Source organism: Lontra canadensis, unplaced genomic scaffold, assembly GCF_010015895.1.
Source record: "Lontra canadensis isolate GAN:19392208 unplaced genomic scaffold, GSC_riverotter_1.0 scaffold27, whole genome shotgun sequence".
In the NCBI taxonomy this organism is placed as follows: domain Eukaryota; kingdom Metazoa; phylum Chordata; class Mammalia; order Carnivora; family Mustelidae; genus Lontra; species Lontra canadensis.
In genome coordinates, this window is record NW_022631021.1 from 14,981,988 (window position 1) to 15,005,215 (window position 23,228).

At 38.5% G+C, this 23,228-nt stretch overlaps 1 protein-coding gene across 2 annotated transcripts in view; it reads right to left on the bottom strand.

Moving 5' to 3' along the window:
* Positions 1-22,405, bottom strand: part of PRIM2 (DNA primase subunit 2) — a 329,295-nt gene extending 306,890 nt beyond the window's left edge. For both annotated transcript variants that reach the window (XM_032864463.1, XM_032864464.1), the window contains exons 1-5: positions 22,362-22,405; positions 21,452-21,613; positions 19,783-19,886; positions 17,002-17,081; positions 15,284-15,404 (exon numbers count right to left, since the gene is read on the bottom strand). In XM_032864463.1, the coding sequence (XP_032720354.1) occupies positions 15,284-15,404; positions 17,002-17,081; positions 19,783-19,886; positions 21,452-21,605 (459 nt within the window). In that variant the 5' untranslated portion in view covers positions 21,606-21,613; positions 22,362-22,405. The remainder of the gene's footprint in view (positions 1-15,283; positions 15,405-17,001; positions 17,082-19,782; positions 19,887-21,451; positions 21,614-22,361) is intronic.
* Positions 22,406-23,228: the final 823 nt, after the last annotated feature.

Consider the following 23,228-nt stretch of genomic DNA (forward strand, 5'->3'; position numbering starts at 1 on the left):
AATTATACGCATAAATGGTGAGTCCTCAATTAAGTAAAAGAATTCAATGAACCTTTCCTCACTCTCCAAATATAATACTACGGCTGCACAAAAATATATACGAAACAATATAAAGTTAGCTTCCATAATTATTTGATGTCAAAAACAACGTGAAGATAAGTGTATTGTTTATGGAGTGTGCTTACAGAAAGGAAGCCCTATTAATGCTTTCACTTACATCACTTGAAAAGAAGTTAAAAGTATGCATTGCAACAGAAACACATAAAGAGCTCTGTGTAAATCATAAATTTTCCTATAAAGAATAGAGAACAAATTGAACTCTGCTAACCAGCATAATCCCTCAAATTCAGTTCAAAAGCAAAAGCTCATTTCATATACAACATATATATATATATATATGCGTGTGTGTGTGTGTGTATATATATATATACAAATGTATATATATACACTTATATATATATACATTTGTATATATATATATACACTTATTACCTAATATTTAACCCTGAGAAAAAATAAGTATTCCATGTTACTGTACTCCTCTTAAAGATTACTTTGTTTATGAAAGAGAAATAGAGGTAAATCCTTTGAACTGACTACTATTTTCTCTGGAAATTAACTTGTTTACTCAACACTCAGCACCATGCTTGAATCCATCAGGCAATTCAACTCAAAACTGCCCACTTCAAATTCTTGGAATATAAAATTATCTACAGGGTGCCTGCGTGGCTCAGTCAGTTGAGCACCTGACTCCTGGTTTCCGCTTAGGTCATGATCTGACAGGTTTTGGGTCTGAGCCCTGCATCAGGCTCCACGCTCAGTGGGGAGTCTGCTTGGAGATTCTTTCCCTTTGCCCCTCCCCCTGTGCTCTTTCTCTCAAATAAATAAATCATAAATAAATAAATAAATAAATAAATAAATAAATAAAAGGGCTTACTTCCCCACTCTGAAAATAAACTGGAACCTTCATCTGATCATTAATCCTTTCTCCTTCAGTTCCTTTAAGTCGAAATTCCAACAAGAGTTAACGGTATGAGCTTACCATCCCACTTCACTCTTCTCCAGGGCCCTTTCCACTCCTGTCATAGTCAATGGCTTGTCAGACGCCCTATGAAAAGCTTCCATGCTCATCAAACACATATGTTCCCCAGTGTGTTCCACCAGATGTCCATTCTGACATCTGCCTGTCTTGTCTCAGCTGTAACATTAGACTCCCCATTGGCTGAAATTTATTCTGCATCAAAGGGAAGTTTGATACGCATTTCTAGATTTTGCAAGCACATTAAAACTGCTTTGCAACTTATTGATAGGCTTATAATAATTTACAATAATATCCCAGAAGTTAGCTACAAAATGAGTCATATATATCAAATGAATGGCATTTTCCTATTTTATGTAATAGAGTTGACCACAATAATGAATGCACAGTCCAAAAGAGCTACAACAACCCAAACTAGATCAACTAGCTATGAAAACAATATAATAAAGGCCAAAATGATCAGAAAACCATGACTACCTCAAGGCCAACTTGCAAATAACTAAGAAATAATAATGCACAAGTGAACCCCCAAAACCATTTTAAACTTCAACATATAAAACTATTAAATCAATGCAAAATCAATGTTCCAATGTTAACTAGAGAAAAGTACCCAGAAGTTCCTAATAAATTCACATAATTGACATTTCCAATAACAAATGACAAATTAAACATTAACTCATGATCACCAAAAAGGAGTAAGCCAAAAATAACATGAAATTATTTCTAAGATAGGAGAATAAGATTCCAAACTTCAAGGGATAAGAAACAAATTTTAAATATCAAATTCAGGATAAGGAAAATTATTTTAAAATAGGTAAAAATAAGCAATCCGAAGTTTTACATGTACTTATTTTCAGTGAGCCAGGTAATAATGTTACCAACCACAATGCCTTCACTCAAAAACCCTTCCTTCCTGAACATATTTGACAATCGAACAACACTATTTCTATTTAATAAGCAGTGGATTTCGCATTTGTGATACACAGAATACACTGGATATCTTTTAAGATACTTACCTTCACTGTCCCTGTCTCTCTGGGCTATTTGGATGAAAAGCATCCTGCTTAACATTAAATCCACTGGTATTTCAAATCAGGTAAAAAATGTTTTTTGAGGGGCGCCTGGGTGGCTCAGTGGGTTAAATAAAGCCTCTGCCTTCAGCTCAGGTCATGATCCCAGGGTCCTGGGATCAAGCCCCGCATCGGGCTCTCTGCTCAGCGGGGAGCCTGCTTCTCCCTCTCTCTCTCTCTGCCTGCCTCTCTGCCTACTTGCAATCTCTATCAAATAAATAAATAAAATCTTAAAAATATATATATATTTTTTGACTGTCCTAAGAAGATTTTTTAAAACATCAAGGTAAATTATAAACAGCTACCAGACTGTGAACTGCAAGAGCACAGAGATCCTTTGTCTGCGAAGCTGACACGTGTCAAAGCCTGACTTTTGCCTAACTGGTCAACTGAAAAATCGTTAATAGTATGTTTGACCTTACTCATTCACCTTTAATAGGACACAAGGTTAAGTCAATCATCAGCAATGAGATCCAAAATATCCCCCAAAGACAGCATTTCTAATCCTTCCTAGAAATTTCGGATTTAAAATACAAATTATTTACACATAAAGCCAAGAATGAAAAATAACAGTTTTTCCTTTCTGAATACTTCACATTAAAGTTTTATGTTATGTATCTTAAAGATTCAGGAGCTACTATCCACTAAAAACCCAAACACAGACTACAAAAGCCAAATTTTCAAAACACAGCCAGAACAAGAAACACAATGGAAGAATCCCAGTCTGATAACTGGCCTCATTCACCTCCTTCAAAATTTTATTCAGTAAAATTACATCAACTATGGCAAATAACAAAAAAATTTAAAAGAAAAAAAAACCTTACAAAGAAATTATTTCTTTTTCTGTACATATTTCTCCATCAAAGTAAACACAATGCAATTTAGTTGTAACACTGCATCTCCTTCTAACATAAAAATACATTTATTTTACAGAAAGAGATCGACATAAAAGTCAATGCAACGGGGTGCCTGGGTGGCTCAGTTGGTAGAGCATGTGACTTGATTTCAGGGTTGTAAGTTCAAGCCCCACACTGGGTGTGCAGATTACTTAAAAATAAAATCTTAAAAAAAAAAAAAAAGTCATTGCAGCTTTAATAAATCTGAAAGATAAATGTATACAGAGTCCAGGTAGACTCTAAGATGTGTGTGCCAGCAACCCAGCTTCTGTAACATGTAAGCCAAGATGGCCTTGTGTCTCCACTCCCCACTATTTCCCTCTGCCTCATCTTGGGCAGAAGGGTCTATTACTCATCAGAGACAAGCTTATACTATAAATACTAGTAACTTTACCCTAACTCTTGCTGTCCCTTGAGCCTAAAAGCATCACTGATATCTGTTTTAGCACAACAGTTTCAAATGCAAACCAAATATTCCAATCAAAGTGAAGAAGAAAAATGTGCATATTCCCATTAATTAAATGGTAAAAGTTGGGAAATGGGAAGGAAGAGCCACAGGGAGCTACAGTCAAGCTAATCAAAAACACCTGAATTCAAGTGCCTCATTTACTAGTATCAGTTGCCATGAGAGTATACCAGAAAAAGGAAAAAGGTTTCTGCCAGTAAAGTGGTACAATCTATCACAGGAATGGGTTTTCTGCCAAGCCCCTACAATGCTCTCTCTTCTTTCCTCCATGAATCAGCATCAGCTACAAACACTTGATCAAGTTTATATTCCACACTGTTTATTTCAAAAACAAAAAATGTTTTTTTATACTCTGTACACCTCCAACCAAAGTTCTGATCAACCCCCTAGGAGGACTACTTGCATCCTATCCCCCAACTACGAATCACTGAACTAAAAAAACAAAAAGTCACACAAGAAGCCAAAAGTTACTATTCCTTTTAGAAACTGCATAGAATCCCCAGTGACCTACAAATGCAGGCATTAATCTTCCCTACATTCAATCTTATCCGTATTTCTACATCTTAATACATGTTTATTATAATGTATCTCAAGGGGCACCTGGGTGGCTCAGTGGGTTAAGCCTCTGCCTTCGGCTCAGGTCATGATCCCGGGGTCCTGGGATGGAGCCCCGCATCGGGCTCTCTGCTCAGCAGGGAGCCTGCTTCCTCCTCTCTCTCTCTGCCTGCCTCTCGGCCTACTTGTGATCTCTGTCAAATAAATAAATAAAAATCTTAAAAAAAAAAAAAGAAAAAGAAAAAACAATGCACCTCAAATGACCTGCAGAATGAAACAGAATATAAATACAGTAATTATAGCAGTCTGGAAGTAACCAGAATAGTATTAATAGCCAATCATGACTGCCAAGACACTTGTTAAAAGTATGCCTGTATGTGCCATAAATTCCACTCTCCTATAATAATAAGACCCAAAATAGATTTTAAGTTCTTTTCTAATCCCAGTTAGTTAACAAATAGTGTTATATTAATTTCAGGGGTATAATATAGTGATTCAACACTTCCATACATCCCCTGGTGCTCATAACCACAAGTGCATTCCTAATCCCCATCACCTATTCAATCTACCCCCCACCCACCCACCTCCCCTCTGGTAACCATCAGTTTGTTCTCTATGGTTAAACCTCTCTTTTTTTCTTTCCCTTTACTCATGTTGTGTTTCTTAAATTACACACAAGTGATATCATATGGTATTTGTCTTTCTCTGACTTATTTCACTTAGCATAATACTCTCTAGTTCCATCCAAGTCATTACAAATGTCAAGGTTTCATTCTCCTTGTTGGCTAAACAATATTCCATTGCATATATATACCACATCTTCTTTACTCATTCATCTATCGATAGACACTTAGATTGCTTCCATAGTTTGGCTATTGTAAATAATGCTGCAACAAACAAAGGAGTACATTTATCCTTCTGAATTAGTGTTTTTGTATTCTTTGGGTTAATACCCTGTAGTGTGACTGCTGGATCACATAGGCTTGTTCTATTAACTTTTTGAGGTACCTCCATATTGTTTTCCTGAGTGACTGCACCAGTTTGTTCCCACCAACAGTGCAAGAAGGTTCCCCTTTGTCCACAGCCACAGCCTCACCAACCCTTGCTGTTTCTCGTGTTTTTGATTTCAGCCATTCTGACAGGTATGAGGTGACATCTCATTGTAGTTTTGACTTGCATTCCCCTGATGGTAAGTGATGATGAACATTTTTTCATGTGTCTGTTGGCCATCTATATGTTTTTTCTAAGAGAAATGTCTGTTCATTCTTCTGCCCATTTTTAATTAGATTATCAGGGGGGTGCTGTTCAGTTTTGTTTTTAAAGATTTTATTTATTTCAGAGAGAGAGAGAGATCACAAGAAGGCAGAGAGGCAGCAGAGGGGGAAGCAGGCTCCCTGCTGAGCAGAGAGTCCGATGCAGGGCTCGATCCCAGGACCCTGAGATCATGACCTGGGGCGAAGGCATGGGCTTAACCCACTGAGCCACCCAGGTGCCCCAGTGCTGTTCAGTTTTCTAAGTTCTTTATATACTTTGGATACTAACCCTTTATCAGATAGGTCATTTGCAAATATCTTCTCCCATTCCACAGACTGCCTCTTAGTTTTGTTGACTGTTTCCTTCACTGTACAGGAGCTTTTTATTTTGATGTGGAATTTATTTTTGCTTTTGTTTGTCTTGTCTCAGGAGGCATATCTAGAAAAAAAAAGTTCCTACGGCCAATGTCAAAAAACTTAGTGCCTGTGTTCTCTTCTAGGATTTTTATAAGGTTCAGAACTCAAAACCAGATTTTTTTAATTGCAGCAAAAACATATCAAATCTAATTAACCCCACACTTCTGCAAATACAGACATCTGCTGCCTCTACATCTACCACAATATTACTAGTTAATACATGTGCCAGGCACAATACTAAGAACTCTATATACTCTTTTTTTTTTTTTTTAAGATTTCATTTATTTAGAGAGAGAGAGCATGAGCAGGGGTGCAGGAGCAGAGGCAGAAGCAGACTTTCCGCTGAGCAGGGAGCCTAACACAGGGCCCAATCCCAGGACCCTGAGATCATGACCAGAAGGCAGCCACTTAACTGACTGAACCATCCAGGCACCCCTACTCTAATTTAAAACTCAGGCATCTGTGGTGAGAATTAAGAGTATCCTCATTTTTTTTTTTAAGATTTTATTTTTTTTTAAGGGGGGAGAGAGAGAGAGAACAGGAACAGGGGGAGGAGCAAAGGGAATGGAGAGGGAGGGGGTAAAAAATCTCAAGCATACTCCATGCTGAGCACGGAGCCCAACGCAGGGCTTAATCTCATAATGCTGATATCAAAAGTCACACATTCAACCAAATGAGCCACCCAAGCACTCCAGGATTATCCTTATTTTAAAAATGAGGAAACGAGTACAGATTAGGAAATCTACTCAAAATCACAAAGCTGGGGGCACCTGGGTGGCTCAGTGGGTTAAAGCCTCTGCCTTCAGCTCGGGTCATGATCCCAGGATCCTGGGATTGAGCCCTGTGTGGGGCTCTCTGTTCAGCAGGGGGCCTCCTTTCCTTCCTCTCTCTCTGCCTGCCTCTCTGCCTACTTGTGATCGCTGTCTGTCAAATAAATAAAAATCTTTAAAAAAAAAAAAAAGAAAAATCACAAAGCTGGTTGTCAAGTATGGGACTGAATTTTAGGTTACCTATTAAGTCAAAAGTTAGCCTATTACTCTTTAATGGATGCTGACACAAGACAAAGACTCCTACATTAGAGACAAAGAAATTTTATTACTCCCCTATCACAAGAAGCAGCAAGAGAGCCAAAACATTGTGTCATTCTTACCGTCAAGTTCTTTGGGGGACAACATGACATATTCCAGATGAATGGTCAAGTAGAATGGGTTTGCACTACAGCAAGGAACACTGAGAAACAATCACTTTTACAGCAAGCAGTAAGCAAGTCTCCTCTATATATCAGGAAGGTTATTACTTCATCCCTCAAGGCTGCTTGTCAAAAACACCGCTGTGAGAAATGGCCTGGGTGAAGAGTAGTCATGACCATATTTTCTTGACATACCAAGCAAGACATGTAGGATCAGAAGGGGGGAGTTCCAACAGTAATATGCATCAGACACAGAATTCGAACTCCCCAAATACAACACCAGAGTCTGGAGGACTATTAACCACTATTAACAAATCACATTCAAAAACATTATTGATGGGGCGCCTGGGTGGCTCAGTTGGTTAAGCGTCTGCCTTCGGCTCAGGTCATGATCTCAGGGTCCTGGGATTAAGCCCCACATCGGGCTCTCTGCTAGGCAGGGAGTCTGCTTCTCCCTCCCTTGCTCCCCCTGCTTGTGCTCTCTGTGAAATAGATAAATAAAATCTTTAAAAAAAAAGATCTAAAAAACAAAAACAAAAACAAAAAACTTCATTGTTGTTCCCCTAATTTAAAACTATAATTACTGAGATCATTGAGGACTCTCGCTAAATATGGCAAACTGAATATAAATATTTCCATTACCTCCACAATAAAATGAAAATGACAATAATGATATAAAAAGAATATAAACCACCAAGGACAAACAAAACAGTGAAAGAGGGAGTTCAACGTGTTTTTGGAAAGAGGATGAAAATGTGCTAACTGATCCAAAGGAGAACAGGACACCGCAATTTAAATCCCTAGAGAAAGATACTGAAAAGAGAGCTGGTATTATCTCAGAGAACAAAAAACAATCATGAATTAGATGCACCAAACACAAAAAATGAAGAATGAAGAAAAAGAGAGAGAGAAATAAATCACTATAGTAAACAGTGGGCTCCTGGCTCTCTGATACAAGAATGTTGGCATTAAGACACAAATCACTGTGGAAAGAGATTGGAGGCTTCCTTTGACATATTAACTTTGGCAGGGATCATCAACCAATTATTTTTTAGAAAATAAGTGAATAATGCCCAATGGTAAATAAGTATCTCATACACTTCCATGTACAAAATATAAACCCCAGTCTTCCAGTCCACGTTTTAGTATCTCTATAATAAACATAAACAAAAAGCCAAAGATCATTAGACACTTAAGAAAAATATTGAGGGGCACCTGGGTGGCTCAGTAGGTTAAAGCCTCTGCCTTCGGCTCAGGTCATGGTCTCAGGGTCCTGAAATTGAGCCCCCCATCAGGCTCTTTGCTCAGTGGGGAGTCTGCTCCCCCACTCTTCTCTGCCTGCCTCTCTGCCTACTTGTGATCTCTGTCTGTCAAATAAATAAATCTTTAAAAAAAAAAAAAAATTGGGTTGATGGGGGGAGGGGGGTTGTGGGGGGTAGGGTTATGGACATTGGGGAGGGTATGTGCTATGGTGAGTGCTGTGAAGTGTGTAAACCTGGCAATTCACAGACCTATATCCCTGGGGATAAAAATATATGTTTATAAAAAATAAAATAAAAAAAATATTACACTGTATGTTAACTACCTGAAATTTAAGTTAAAAACTTGGAGAAAAATTTAAAAAGATAAAAATACTTATTCCATTTATTCATTCAATATTTCAATAACTCACTTGGAAAAATCTTACCTCTGCTGAGTGTTGGCTATGTGATTCTAGAGTAGTGGTCCTCAAAATTTTTGGTCTGAAGAACCCATTACACTCTTGAAAATCATCAAGGAACTCAAAGAACTTTTGTTTATGTAGGATATATCTATCAGGATTAGAAATGAGAACTGAAGAATTACGATAATATTTGTTCATTTATTTTAAAATGACAATAATAAATCCATTCCATGTTTACAGAAATGACATTTTTATGAAGAATAATTATATTTTCTAAAATAAAAATAATTAGTCAAAAGGGGAAAAAAAAAAATTGAAGAGGTGCCTGGGTAGTTCAGTGGGTTAAGCATCGGACTTCAGGGTTCCAGGATCAAGCCCCGAGTCAGGCTCCCCACTCAGTGGGAAGTCTGCTTATCCCTCTCCTTCTGCCCCTTCCCATACTTGTGCACACACTCTCCTTCTCTCTCTCTGACAAATAAATTCTTTAGAAAAAATGATCCAGGGGCGCCTGAGTGGCTGGTTAAGTTTCTGCCTTCGGCTCAGGTCATGATCTCAGGGTCCTGGGATCGAGCCCCACATCGGGCTCTCTGCTCAGCTGGGAGCCTGCTTCTCCTTCTCTCTCTGCCTGCTCTCTGCCTACTTGTGATCTCTGTCTGTCAAATAACTAAATAAAACCTTTAAAAAAAAAAGGATTATAAGGAAATACTATGAATGAATGTATGCATCAATTAGATAATTCAGATGAATGGAGAAATTCCTAGAAAACACAAACTACCAAAACTGACTCAAGAAGAAATAGAAAATTTGGATAGATCTATAATAAGAGTAAATCAGTAACTTTAAAACACCCCACAGAATGCAAGCTAGTGCAACCACTCTGGAAAACAGCATGGAGGTTCCTCAAAAAGTTGAAAATAGAGCTACCCTATGACCCAGCAATTGCACTACTGGGTATTTACCCTAAAGATACAAACATAGTGATCCAAAGGGGCACGTGCACCCAAATGTTTATAGCAGCAATGTCCACAATAGCCAAACTATGGAAAGAACCTAGATGTCCATTAACAGATGAATGGATAAAGAAGATGTGGTGTATATATATACAATGGAATACTATGCAGCCATCAAAAGAAGTGAAATCCTGCCATTTGTGACGTCGTGGATGGAACTAGAGAGTATTATGCTTAACGAAATAAGTCAATAGGAGAAAGACAACTATCATATGATCTCCCTGATATGAGGAAGTAGAGCTGCAACGTGGGGGGCTTGGGGGGCAGGAAAAGAATAAATGAAACAAGATGGGATGGGAAGGGAGACAAACCATAAGAGACTCTTAATCTCACAAAACAAACTGAGGGTTGCCGGGAGTAGGGAGAGGGTGGTGGGGTTATAGGCATTGGAGAGGGTATGTGCTATGGTGAGTGCTATGAAGTGTGTAAACCTGGCGATTCACAGACCTATACCCCTGGGGATAATAATACATTACATGTTTATTAAAAAAATAAAAAATAATTAAATAATAAGTAAATAAATTAATAAATTAAATTTAATTTAAAAAAATAAAACACCCCACAAAGAGATGCCTAAGCTCAGACAGATTCCCCGGTTAAATTCTACCAACTGTTTAAAGAAAAATGAACACTAATCCTTCACAATCTCATCAAAGAAAAAAAAAAAAAAAAAAAAAAAACACCCAGAAGAGCAGGACACACTTCGTACTTCCCAACCCCTTCTAAGACCAAGATTACCTGATACCAAACCTAGACAATGACATCACAAGAAAACTACAGACTAACATTCCTTACCAATAAATACAAAAATTCTCCAAAAATTACTAGCAAATCAAATTCAGCAACATATAAAAAGGATCATATAGGGGTACCTGGGTGGCGCAGTGTGGAGTCTGCTGGAGATTCTACCTCTCCCTTCCCTCCCCACCTTGGTGCATGTGTGCTCACTCTCTCTCAAATTAATCAATCAATCAATCATACAGTATAACGAAGAGGGATTTATCCCAGGAATATCCATCAAGGTCAGGACCAAAAATCAATTAATGTAACTCACCATACTAATAAAATCATACAATCACCTCAACAGGTGCAAAAAAAGCACACGACAAAATCCAACACCCTTTCATGATGAGAATGCTCAAATAAAATTTGAAGGAAATTTGCTCAATCTGAAGAAAAGACATCTGTAAAAACACATACCTAATATCACAGATCACAGTAAAAGACTGAATGCTTTCCCCCTAAAATCAGGAACAAGACAAGGATGTCCACTACTGCCACTTCTATTCAACATTATACTAGAGATTCTAGCTAGGGAAATTAGTCAAAAATAAAGAAATAAAAAGCACCCATATTGGAAAGTAATGAGTTAGATTTGTCTCTATTTGTGAGACATAATCTCCTAAGGAATCCACTAAAACCTCTTAGTATTAAGAGTTCCATTAGGTTGCAGGATACAAGATCAATATACAAAAATCAATTGAACTTTTATACACTAGGATAAACATTCCAAAAATAAAGAAATAACTCCACTTACAGTGACATTAAAGAATAAAATACTTCACATCCATTAGGATGGCTACATTCAAAAATAAATAACAGCAACTGTGGGTGAGAATATGGAGAAAGGAAAACCATCATATACCAGTAAGATATAAAATGGTGCAGCCCTACTAGGTATTTACCCCAAAGATACAGTGGTAGTGAAAAGAAGGGCCATATGTACCCCAATGTTCATAGGAACAATGTCCACAATAGCCAAACTGTGGAAAGAGCTGAACTGCCCTTTGACAGACGAATGGATAAAGAAGATATGGTCCATATATACAATGGAATATTACACAGCCATCAGAAATGATGAATACCCAACTTCTGTATCAGCATGGTTGGGACTGGAGGATATTATGCTGAGTGATATAAGTCAAGCAGAGAAAGTCAATTATCATATGGTTTCACTTACTTGTGGAACATAAGGAATAACATGGAGGACATTAGGAGAAGGAAAGGAAAAGTGAATTGGGGTAAATTGGAGGGGGAGACAAACCATGAGAGAGACTGTGGACTCTGAGAAACAAACTGAGGGTTTCGGCGGTGGGGGGTGGAGGAGGAAAGATGGTTGAGCCTGGTGGTGGGTATTAAGGAATGCACATATTGCATGGAGCAGTGGGTGTTGTACATAAACAATGAATCTTGGAATACTGTATCATAAAGTAATGATGTATTTTATGGTGACTAACAACACAATAAAAAAAAAATTACCTAGAAAGAAGATAGAGGAAGAAAAGCCTGAAATGCCAATAAAAATGTTCAGATGCATCAAATATTAAACCAAATATTTTGCCTGAAAAAATAAAATAAAATCGTGCAGCCACTTTGAAAAAGTTTGGCAGTTCCTCAAAAGTTTAAACACAGAATTACCCGATGACCTAGTAATTCCATTTCCAAATACATACCTAAAGTAAAAAGATATCCACACAAAAACCTGTACATAAATATTCACTACAACATTATTCCTAATAGCCAAAATGTAGAAACAATCCAAAAGTCCATCAACCTGTTGAACAGAGAAATAGTACTTGACAATAAAAAAGAAGTACTGATTTTTGCTACAACGTGGATGAAACTTTATTGTGTTACCAGGCTCTCTGCTCAGCAGGGAGCCTGCTTCCCTTCCTCTCTCTCTGCCTGCCTCTCTGCCTAGTTGTGATCTATGTCTGTCAAATAAATAAATAAAATCTTATAAAAAAATAAAAATAAAATAAATAAATATAATATTGTGCTAAGTAAAGCATTATTCACAACGGCCAAGATACAGAAGCAACCCAAGTATTCATCCACAGATGAATGGATAAAAAAGACGTGGTATATATATACACAATGGAATATTACTCAGCCATAAAAAAATGCAATCTTTTCCTTTGCAACAACATGGATGGACCTAGAAGATATAATGCTAAGTGAAATAAGTCAATCAGAGAAAGACAAATACTATATGATTTCATTCATATGTGGAATTTAAGAAACAGAACAATTCATATGTGGAATTTAAGAAACAGAACAAAAAAGAGCCAAACCAAAAAACAGATTCACATATAGAGAACAAACTGGTGGTTGCCAGAGGGGAGGTAGGTGGGAAGATGGGTGAAATACATAAGGGGATTAAGAATACATTTTTTTGTGATAAGCACTGAGAATTGTACAGAAATATATACTGAAAATAGGGGCACCTGGGTGGCTCAGTGGGTTAAAGCCTCTGCCTTCGGCTCAGGTCATGATCCCAGGGTCCTGGGATCAAGCCCTGGGATCACCAGGGAGCCTGCTTCCTCCTCTCTCTCTGCCTGTCTCTCTGCCTACTTGTGATCTCTATCAAATAAATAAATAAAATCTTTAAAAAAAAATTTAAATATATATATATATGTATATATATATACTAGAAGTAATACAACACTGTATGTTAATTATACTTTAATTTCTAAAAAAAAAAAAATCATGCTAAGTGGAAAATAAAAAAGGGGGCACCTGGCTCAGCTGATTGAGTGACTGCCTTCAGCTCAGTTCATGATCCCAGAGTCCCAGGATCAAGTCCTACTGCCGGCTCCCTGCTCAGCGGGGAGTCTACTTCTCCCTCTGACCCTCCTCCCTCTCATGCTCTCTCAACCTCTCTCAAATAAATAAATAAAATCTGTAAAAAAAATTATGCTAAGTGAAAGAAACCAGTAACAAGACCACCAAGTTACAGAATTCCATTTATGTAAATACACAGAATGGGCAAATTCAGAGACAGAAAGCAGATTAGTGGTTTCCAAGGGATGAGAGGGAGAAATGAAAAGTGACTACTAATGGGTAGGATAATGAAATGTTCTCAGATTCTTTTCTAAGGTAATGAAATGTTCTAAAATCAGATAGTGGTGATGGTTGTACAATTCTGTGATTATACTAAAACCAATAAATTGTACGTTTTATTTTTTTCCCTTCCCCTAAGTTGTACATTTTAAAAGGGTGAATTTCAAGGTATGTGAATGCTATCTCAATAAAGGTATTATAAAATATTATACCTGTGATCTCACTTACATGTGGAATCTAAAAAAGCCAAATGCATAGAAGCAGAGAACAGAATGGTAACTGCCAGGAGCTGGGCGGATGGGGGTGATGAGACAGTGGTCAAAAAGCTTCCAGTAGCATAATATCACAATGACTATAGTTAACAACACTGTATTGTATAATTAAAAGTTGCCGTGAGAGTAAATTTTAAATGTTCTCACCATAACTACGACAAAATGGTAATTATGTGAGGTGAAGGATGTGTTAATTGTCTTATTATAGTAAACACTTCACAATATATACGTGTATCAAATGATCACCTTGGACACCTAAAACTTACACAATGCTATACCTCAATTACGTCTCAACAGAGCTGAGGAAAAAAAGACACTATATGATACTATTTATATAAAGTTCAAAAACAGGAAGACTTTAAGATATAAGAAGTTAGATAGTGGCTAATTTTAGGTGGGAGACAGAAGGTAGTGACTAAGAGGAGGCACAAAGTGCGCAGGTGATAGCAATATTCCATTTCTTAACTTTGGTAATCATCACTGTGATACTTTATAGAGCTATACAATAATGGTCAGTTATATGATTAGTTATGATCAGCTATACAGTTATGAAAGTATACAGTACACCCTTCTGTACATAATTAAATTGTAAAGTTTAAAAAAAACATGGTTTTTGGTTAAAAAAAATTATACTTGGCAGTACACTGAAACACTTTAAAAATAGAGATTTAGAGGCGCCTGGGTGGCTCAGTTAGTTAAGCGTCTGCCTTCAGCTCAGGTCATGATCCCAGAGTCCTGGGATCGAGCCCCTCTTGGGGCTTCCTGCTCAGCATGGGGTCTGCTTCTCCCTCTCTCCCTGCCCCTCCCCCTGCTCATGTTTTCTCTTTCTCTTTAATAAATAATCTTTAAAAAAAAAAAAAGAATAAAAAATATCCTCTCAAGGACACATCTCTATTCATTTCTATCCATCTATCCATTTACTTATTTATAAGTAGGCTCCATGCCCAGCACCCAGCACAGAACCTAATGTGGAGACCGAACTCACAACTCTGTGATCAACACCTGAGCTGAGGTCAAGAGTCAGACACTTAATTGACTGAGCCACCCAAGCACCCTTCTGTTTTCTTTAACATATTATTAGCTTTAAATTTTTGGCCTAGAAGACTGTGGTAAAGATGAACCTTTCTGGGGGCGCCTGGGTGGCTCAGTGGGTTAAAGCCAATGCCTTTGGCTCAGGTCATGATCCCAGGGTCCTGGGATTGAGGCCCTCATCTGGCTCTCTGCTCAGTAGGGAGCCTGCTCCCCTGCTCTCTTTCCCTGCCTCTCTGCCTATTTGTGATCTCTCTCTCTCTGTCAAATAAATAAATAAAATCTTAAAAAAAAAAAAAAATGAACCTTTATAAACTAATTTTTTTGTGTGTGCTTTCACAAGTCACATATTTAACAAAGTTACTAAACGTGACACTTCGGTACTAAGGAGGCCCCTTTCTTCTAGTCATGGAGAGGGAAGGGGTCATTGTTGTGCAAAAACAATAGATATGCTTTCAGGCAGGTACTTCAGAAGGAAATGTAAAGAGAAAGAATTCCACACATTAATACTCAGACCTAAGGTTAACAGGAAGGGATGAATGATGAAAACAATTTGAAAATGGATACAAAACTATACTTACAGCCTCAAAGTGCAAATGGCTATCCTTTAAGAAATTCTGAATTTTGTCCTTGGGTAAAATACTGAATCGAAATCGAAGGAGATCCATTTCTTGTTGAATGAACCAGCGTCTAAGATCCTCACTGAAATGGTCACAAGAAATGGTAATCATAAATGAAAAGCCCAATGATTATTTTAAAAGTCCACTGATTATTAAATCCAAGAAAGTTTTATGAACTAAAACTCAAACACAAGCAAGATGCCAAAAGACAGAAGCTAAAAGCATAATAGCGCTGTATTATGATAAACAGCATAGATACAGACCACAATCTACCAGGGGTGTGCTGAACATGGGGAGAGGTATTAAGAATATAAAATTAGGGGCGCCTGGGTGACTCAGCGGGTTGAAGCCTCTGCCTTCGGCTCAGGTCATGATCCCAGGGTCCTGGGATCGAGCCCCACATCGGGTTCTCTGCTCAGCAGGGAGCCTGCTTCTTCCTCTCTCTCTGCCTACCTCTCTGCCTACTTGTGTTCTCTGTCTGTCAAATAAATAAATTAATTTAAAAATATACATATATATATAAAATTAAAAGAACTAAAGAATACCTTAAGCCTAGCTATTATCAAATAATATAAAATAGTTCATTGCATTTTACTGCAAAATAGTCATTTACATCAGAAAATGGGATATTCCTTCAGTCTAAGGTGGGTTTCATCAACACCAAATAAACACCAAATTTTTTTTTATTTTTTTAAAACACCAAATTTTTTAAAGGTAACTTTATCTCTGAATAGATTATGATCAGAGAAACTCTGAAATTAAACTTTGCTTATAGCTTTATAGTTTATAATCTTACAAAATTTAATATGTGCAAGTATACCTCAATTTTTTAAAAGCCAACATACAAATATATTAATCCATAAAATATACAAAGGACATTATTGTTGTCACAAAATAATTATACTACTGCATGTAAAACATAAGTTAGTTTTTTTTCCAAAGTGACTTTCACAGACTGTCAGCAATTTATTTACTGCATAAACTACATAAACTGCCCATGCTTTTTTACAAAAGAAAAACTCCAGGACCAAACACAGTCAATAAGTTCTCAGTTATAATCTTGTGATAATAAACAGTTTCAAGATTCTCACTGGATAAGCCTTTTAGTAGAAAGAAACAGGGGAAAAAAACACAATGAGTATGTTATTTAGCCAAAATTAATACAGGAAAAAAAACACAAAGTTGAAAAAAAAAAAGGCAACTAACTCCTTCTCCCTCTGGGTGGCACTACATTATAACAAACCAACTAGCAAAGGAGATGGCCACCCTTAATTTAATGGCCACTAACCCATACATCTCAATTTCAGAAAATCTGTACCAAGCACATGTTTGAGTTACTATTTCTTAGAAATAGTCCCACTATTTTTTTCTGGGAAAACAGCAGCAAAAGTCCTTCTTATTGAAATCCCCTCCAATTTCAAATCCCAAAGTGAAGAACCTGTCCCAGGAAGCTAACAAATGTTTCAAAAGGCAAACTTTACAACAGAATTTTTTTCAGTATTTTTTAGAAAACAACTGGCTTCAAATAATTCACCACAATGTGTTCAACTCATGAATTCCCAGTTTCTGATGTTATTCTGAGTTTTTCAATGTTCAGTACAATACATGTCAGTTTCCCATATACCAATTTACAACTCAAGATGTCAGATTTGACTGTGAGAGCATAAATGTATACTCACGACTGGCAATAAGCAAGGCGTAAAATAAAGTGAGAAATATGATCTTTCCTTCGTGGTTCATATTCATTCTCTAAGTTTTCCTAAAAATAATGACACATGGATAAGATAAATGCATTAGAATGAAAAGAGGTATAAAGAAACACAGAGTCAGCATAAGCCAATGGTAAAGTAAAAGTTTCAAAAACAAATTTCATAAATATGCTTTCCAAGATAATTACCATTTTATGTAAGGTAGCAATCAAGTGAGATTGAGAACTAAACTGACATCAACAAAACCTCCCAGATTTGGACTCCTCTTCTCTTCTATCAAGTTCCCTCTTAACTTCCTTTCTTACACACCCCATACCCAGGGCTCTCACCTCTTCAACGACCTCTTGCAATAGCCCTCAACTGCTTTCATTTAACCATTTGTCAAAACTTAGATTTTTAAATAAATCTATAGCTACGCTCTACAGTCCTATTCCAAAAACACTGAGAACCTCTGGGGAAAAAATGCACTATTATTGAGAATATGGAATATTAAAAATTCATAATCTCTAAAATGAACTTGACTTTTACAAGCACTAAGGAATCCTTATGCAAGCCCAATACAGTAAGAGCAAACAGGTCTTGAGCACTTACGAGGTCCCAGGCACTGTTAGAAGCATTTTTAATCTTATTAATCCATTTAATCCTTTGAAAAAAATCTCTTAGTAGTAAGAGATTAGTAAAAGATAGTAAGCACTACTATATCCCTATTTTAAAAATGAGGAAACTGAGGCACAGGAATGTCATATAATTTTTCCAGGATAACAATACTTATAAGCAATAAAACAGGGATTTGACACATAATCATCTTTCCTCACTCTTAGAAAAGCTGTTTCAGTCTTCACTAGTTGGCCCAAGCTCACTACCACACCACCTTCCCTTCTCTCTCAACAGGTAACTTCACCTACTTTACAGAAATTAAAGGCCACAGGCCAACTTTTGCAGCTCCAAGCCTCTGCATCCACACTGTACTACTTTCCCTTCCATCTCTGTGGACAAAAGATCTCTCCCTCCTCCTACATAAACTAATCCCTAAACCTAAGCCATGCAACCCTTCTGCTCTTGCCCCCTAAACATCTTGCTTTATGAAATGCTCTCCCAAAATGTCTTCAAATTCCCTCTTCTTTCTCTTCCAGATTTCTTCCCTCAGCTTATAAGCATGTTCAAGTATCTCCTGTTGCATATGCATGCCTTCTCTTTTCCCTATACATTTTTCTGTATTCAGACCTGCTTCTCCCTGTCTTTTCAGCTAGCCATCTTAAAACAGTACATATCCCATACCCACCTCTCTCCCCTAAACACTGCCATCACTGGCTTCTGCCTCTATCTACAAGGCCCAACCAAGCTGATAAATCCAATGGATTCTGTACAATTCATCTTATATAAGCCTAACCTTCTGAAATTAAGTAGTTAAGGGTAACATAAGGGAGACAAAATGTCCAGATTTGAATCTTGGTTCTACCCTCTACCATCTTATAAGCCTGGGCCAGTTATGTAGCTCATCAATAACTCCATCCCCTTATCTATAAAATAGGGGTGACGATAGTATCTGTCTCATAAGACTGTTAACTGGATTACACGTGTTAATATGTGTAGTGTGCTTAAACTCTGGGATACAGTAAGAATATGAATGCTTCTTATAATATGAATGTTGTTAATTGCTATGGTATCAGTATTTATATCATGATCATTATGTCAACTCCAGCCTGCCTTGGCTACCATGCCATTATTATCTCCACTGATCTCCTATCTCTCCGGCAGCTCCTTCTCAATCTCCTTCCCAGACTCTCCCAATTCTACTTCACTTTAAACATCGGTATTCTTCACATCCTGTCTGCCATCATCTTCTCACTCAAATATTTTCCTCCTCCTGATGATACCAACTTTCTTCTTAAATCCATACCTCCACTCCAGAGGTCTCCTAAGTACAACCTGTATGCATATCCAACTATCCACTAGGCACTTCCATGAGCACCTCAAATTCATGTCTAGAACTCAACATCTTTCTAAGATTTGCTTCTCCTCCTGTAGATCATCTCTCAAACTACTATCACCATCCACCTAGTTGTCCTAACCAGAAACCTGAGTGTCATTCCTAACTCTTCTCTCCCTTCTCCCTGCAATCAGTCACTAAAGTCTTTTCCTTCAACCTTCACAGTATCTCTTAATATCAGTCTCCTTCTCCCCATTCAATTCATTCTCATCATTTTCAAGCTGACTGGTTTTCCTCCTACCAGACATGGCCCACTCAATCTGCTGTTGGCAGCTATCTTCCCAAAATAAAAATCTGATCACATCTATCAGATTCAGTTCCAGCACTACCTGGAACCGGGATGCCTTCCCAAACCTCCCCAGTGTGAGCTGGTAATTATATGTGCTCTTGGAGTTCCTAGAGCAAACATCTAACAGCACCCCAATGCTGTGGTGTCCAGGGCACGTCTGGCAATGTCTGGAGATATGTACTGGGCAGAAGCCAGAGACGCTACTGAGCATCCTACAATGCAGAGAACACTCCCTGCACCAAGGAATTATCAGACCCAAATGTCAGTAGTCCTGAGGTTGAGAAACCCTGCTGTATTATAATCACTATAAGCCAATCACCCCTAGAGGACCGCAGATATCCCTTCAGGCAGAGTCTATGCTACATTAGTCTTTTTTAAAGTCCTGTGCCTAATAACAGATCTTTTCCACAACCAAAACTCACTATATAAATATATACAAACTGAAGAACATCTCTTTCCCACTTTTACTTACTCTGAAGGAAAACTTGAGCCTTCTTATCTCACTCTCCAACTTACTCTGGTATGGCTCAGCTCCTTTCACATAGCTCACACCAAGATTTTCAACTGCTTTTAGCACTAGAAAATATTTTAAAAACAGAAGAAAACAACGTATGAATGCAAGAAAATTTTTAAAAACTAAGTCCCAAGACAAACTCTTTGAATAGCAATCCCATAATTACTTATTTTTAAAAAATGACAAACTATAATGGCTTTATTTTCTGCAAGTACATTATATAAATTTATAGGAAAATAATCTCCATCCATGTGCAGAAAATATCCATGTCCCATAACATAATCTAATACCAGGGATTCTCAGAGGGAGAGGGATGGGGGATCATCACTGCTGTACTGAGCCACCACTGTTGAGGAATTCAAGTGTGTTGGTACGAAAAAAAAAATTAAGCACCCTTGTTTGCATCCCTCATGTGGAACTGTCAGTTTGCTTCATTTGCTCAGCATAGATGCAACAGAAAAAATAGCCCTTCCTTTACTGATGAAGTAGAAAAGGAGAAGACAAAAGCAAAAAAGCAGAACCTTCCAACAATTCAAGTGAACTGTCCTGAATAGATCCACACAACTGTTCAAAGGTTCCCAAAGCACCTTGTCATTCCTTCCTCAGATGAACTCTACTCCCGTCATTATGAAAAGCATTTTTATAATTCAAGAATGAAAACCTTCTAAAATGAATCCTGAATGTAAACCCATGCCCCACAAGCACCTCACTATGGTATCCCAAACTAAACTCATCCTCTTCCCCTCCATCCTACCTCTCTTCTGGCCATCCCCATCTCCACTAGCATAGTTTCTAACCACCAGATCATCCAGAATGGAATTTCAGCCACTCCCACCTGCCCTCTCACTCCTCACATCCAAACAGTTACCAAATCCTTCAGGAATACCTCCTTAGTATCCCTTAAATGGCTCCCTTCCTATCCCTGACACTGTTACTGACTTCGCTCAGGCCCTCACCATCTCACTCCTTAAGTGCCAAATGTAAGGGGCACTTTTCAATCACCTTAATCTCTACGAAGCACCTGACACTGCTAAGCTTCCTAAAACCCTTTTCTCCTGTGTCTTCACTCTTCATTCATCAGGCTCTGAGAGCTCCCTCTCTACACTCACTCGGCTCTTCTAAAAGTGACTAACAGTATTGTACCTTACCTTCTGATTTTCCCACAAGGATATCCTAGAACAGAAACTCAGAAGACACTGCTATTATTTGTTTCCGTTTATGCCTAGCTTATTTCTTTCTTTCACCAGCACTCAGACGATAAATAGGCCCGCAATACTTACACCCAGATATTATACCACTAGCTTGGCACAAAATGCCCTTGGTTATCCATTCTTCTCCATCTAACCTAAACTTGTCCTTGTCACTCTTCCTCAAATATAACATTCTCTCTCATGGCTCCAAGCCTCTGTACAGTCCACTTTCTCAGCTTGAAAAAAACTTTTACTTTTCTTTTGAGAAATTTCTACTCATCCTTCAAAGTCCAGATTACATTTCAACTTCTCTAAGGAGTCTTAATCAGTCTGAGTCACTCCCACCTCTTTCAAGAGCACTACTATTAACCTCTAGTAAGACACTTAAACTACTAAGTTACAGTTATCATACAAACTCTAATACAAGTATCACTCACATTTAACTCTATCGATAGCCAAGCTTTCAAATTCGATCAACGATATGCTTTCGGAAGGTGGCTCCAAGTAAAACTGAAGGCTATGAGGGTAGCAAACATTCCTTTGGTCACCTGTCAACCTCTGTCTTTTCCAATTTGCTCGAGAAAACTGCATCTCGTTACCTTGGAAGGAAACATAAAATGGTTAAAATAATGGCAAATAAGTGGTGAAAACAACAATCAAGTGCAAAAAATAACTTCACATACATAGGAAAAAACTGAAGGGCATGCATAAAATGTTAACAGCGGTCGTCCCTAGGTAATAAATATGTCCTTCTGTATATTCCAGAGTTTCTACAACACACCTGTAACAATTCTGTCATGAGAGTGGGGGCGGTGTGTGCAAGGTGATTTGCAGGTGGTGGTCTTAACTTCCAAGAACATGAATGTGAGGCTACGTTGCCTGTTCACTCTAGGTCTTTGTGCCACCGCCCTCGGACCTCTGCAGTCCCAAGAATTAAGATGAGAGGTTATACGGGCTGCAATCGTGAATTCGGAGGAAAGCGCGGTAGGTTCTGGTTTCCAGAGAAGAGGCTTAATGGACCGGGTCCAGTTACCCACTTCCCAACTCATGACCCTGGGAAACAGAACACGTCTTTCCAGTTCAATCTTTCCGAACTCTGTAAGAAGCAACTACAAGCTCCTTACAAAAATTAGCCCCCTCGATCCTACCGGAGCCCTTCCGCGAAGCTTCTCTCTCAACTCGCCGGCACCTGCATCTCAGCCCCAAACAATCAATACCTAATTACCCCCTCCCCACCATGTCATCCTTCGGCTCTCACCGCTGGTAAAGTGCTCTCCCTTCTTTCCCCACTGGCAAGCTCCACACCAAGACTACTGTCCGTCCCAAAGCCGCAGGAGATCCTCTTACCTGCAACCACACAAAATATGAAAAACACAAACACCCGACCAGCACTTTCCTCAGATGGCGGGAGAGTTCATACGGGATCGGAAACGGAAGTAACGGGACCTCAGAGCCCGCCCCCCGACCGTCCCGCCCGCCCAGGGCGCGCCCTGCGCATGCTCCATGAGGCGCTCCTGGGTTCTTGAGCGAGTTTAATCGGCTTTGCCGGCTTAAAATTTTTAAAATACGCTGTTGTGTGTTTCCAAATTATAAACTGCACCTCCTGTGTGTGCCGTCGGTAGCTTTTGAGGATTGAAACTGGGGTACTGAAAGGCTAGCGGCAGAAATGTCCACGCTCCGAAGAGTATGGAGCTTTAAACCAGAGGGCTAGACGACTCCTCTGAAGCGAGCGGAGGAATGGAGGAGAAATGGGCGTCTAAGGAGTTCCTTTCACCCCCGGCTCACAATAGGGGCCCTGTTTTTTCTTGTTTAATCTCTCACCGACCCTATAAGATAGGTTGTATTACCCCCATTTTACAGATAAGAAAATAGAAGCTAAAAAATGAATGGTAGTTTGTCCACCTATGCACAGTACATCTTGTTTTTTCCTAAGGGACGGCAAGCCCCATAAAGACAGACTCTACCTTCATTTCTCTCCCGCCCATGCCCCGCAAAATAACTGGAACTAGAATGCATGAATGCACACACGCAGAAAACGCTCCCGGCCTACAGAAGTTAGAAGAGATTAGGCTCAGAGGGAAGCTGAGCCCATCAGAAGGGGTGGGTCAGAGCCACACCAACTCCGACTCGACAGAGCTGTAGGGTTTTTAAGAGCTGGAAATAAGCTTCATCTGTGGCCTCTAGGAGACGTGCCTTACTAAAGTGGCTGGGGAA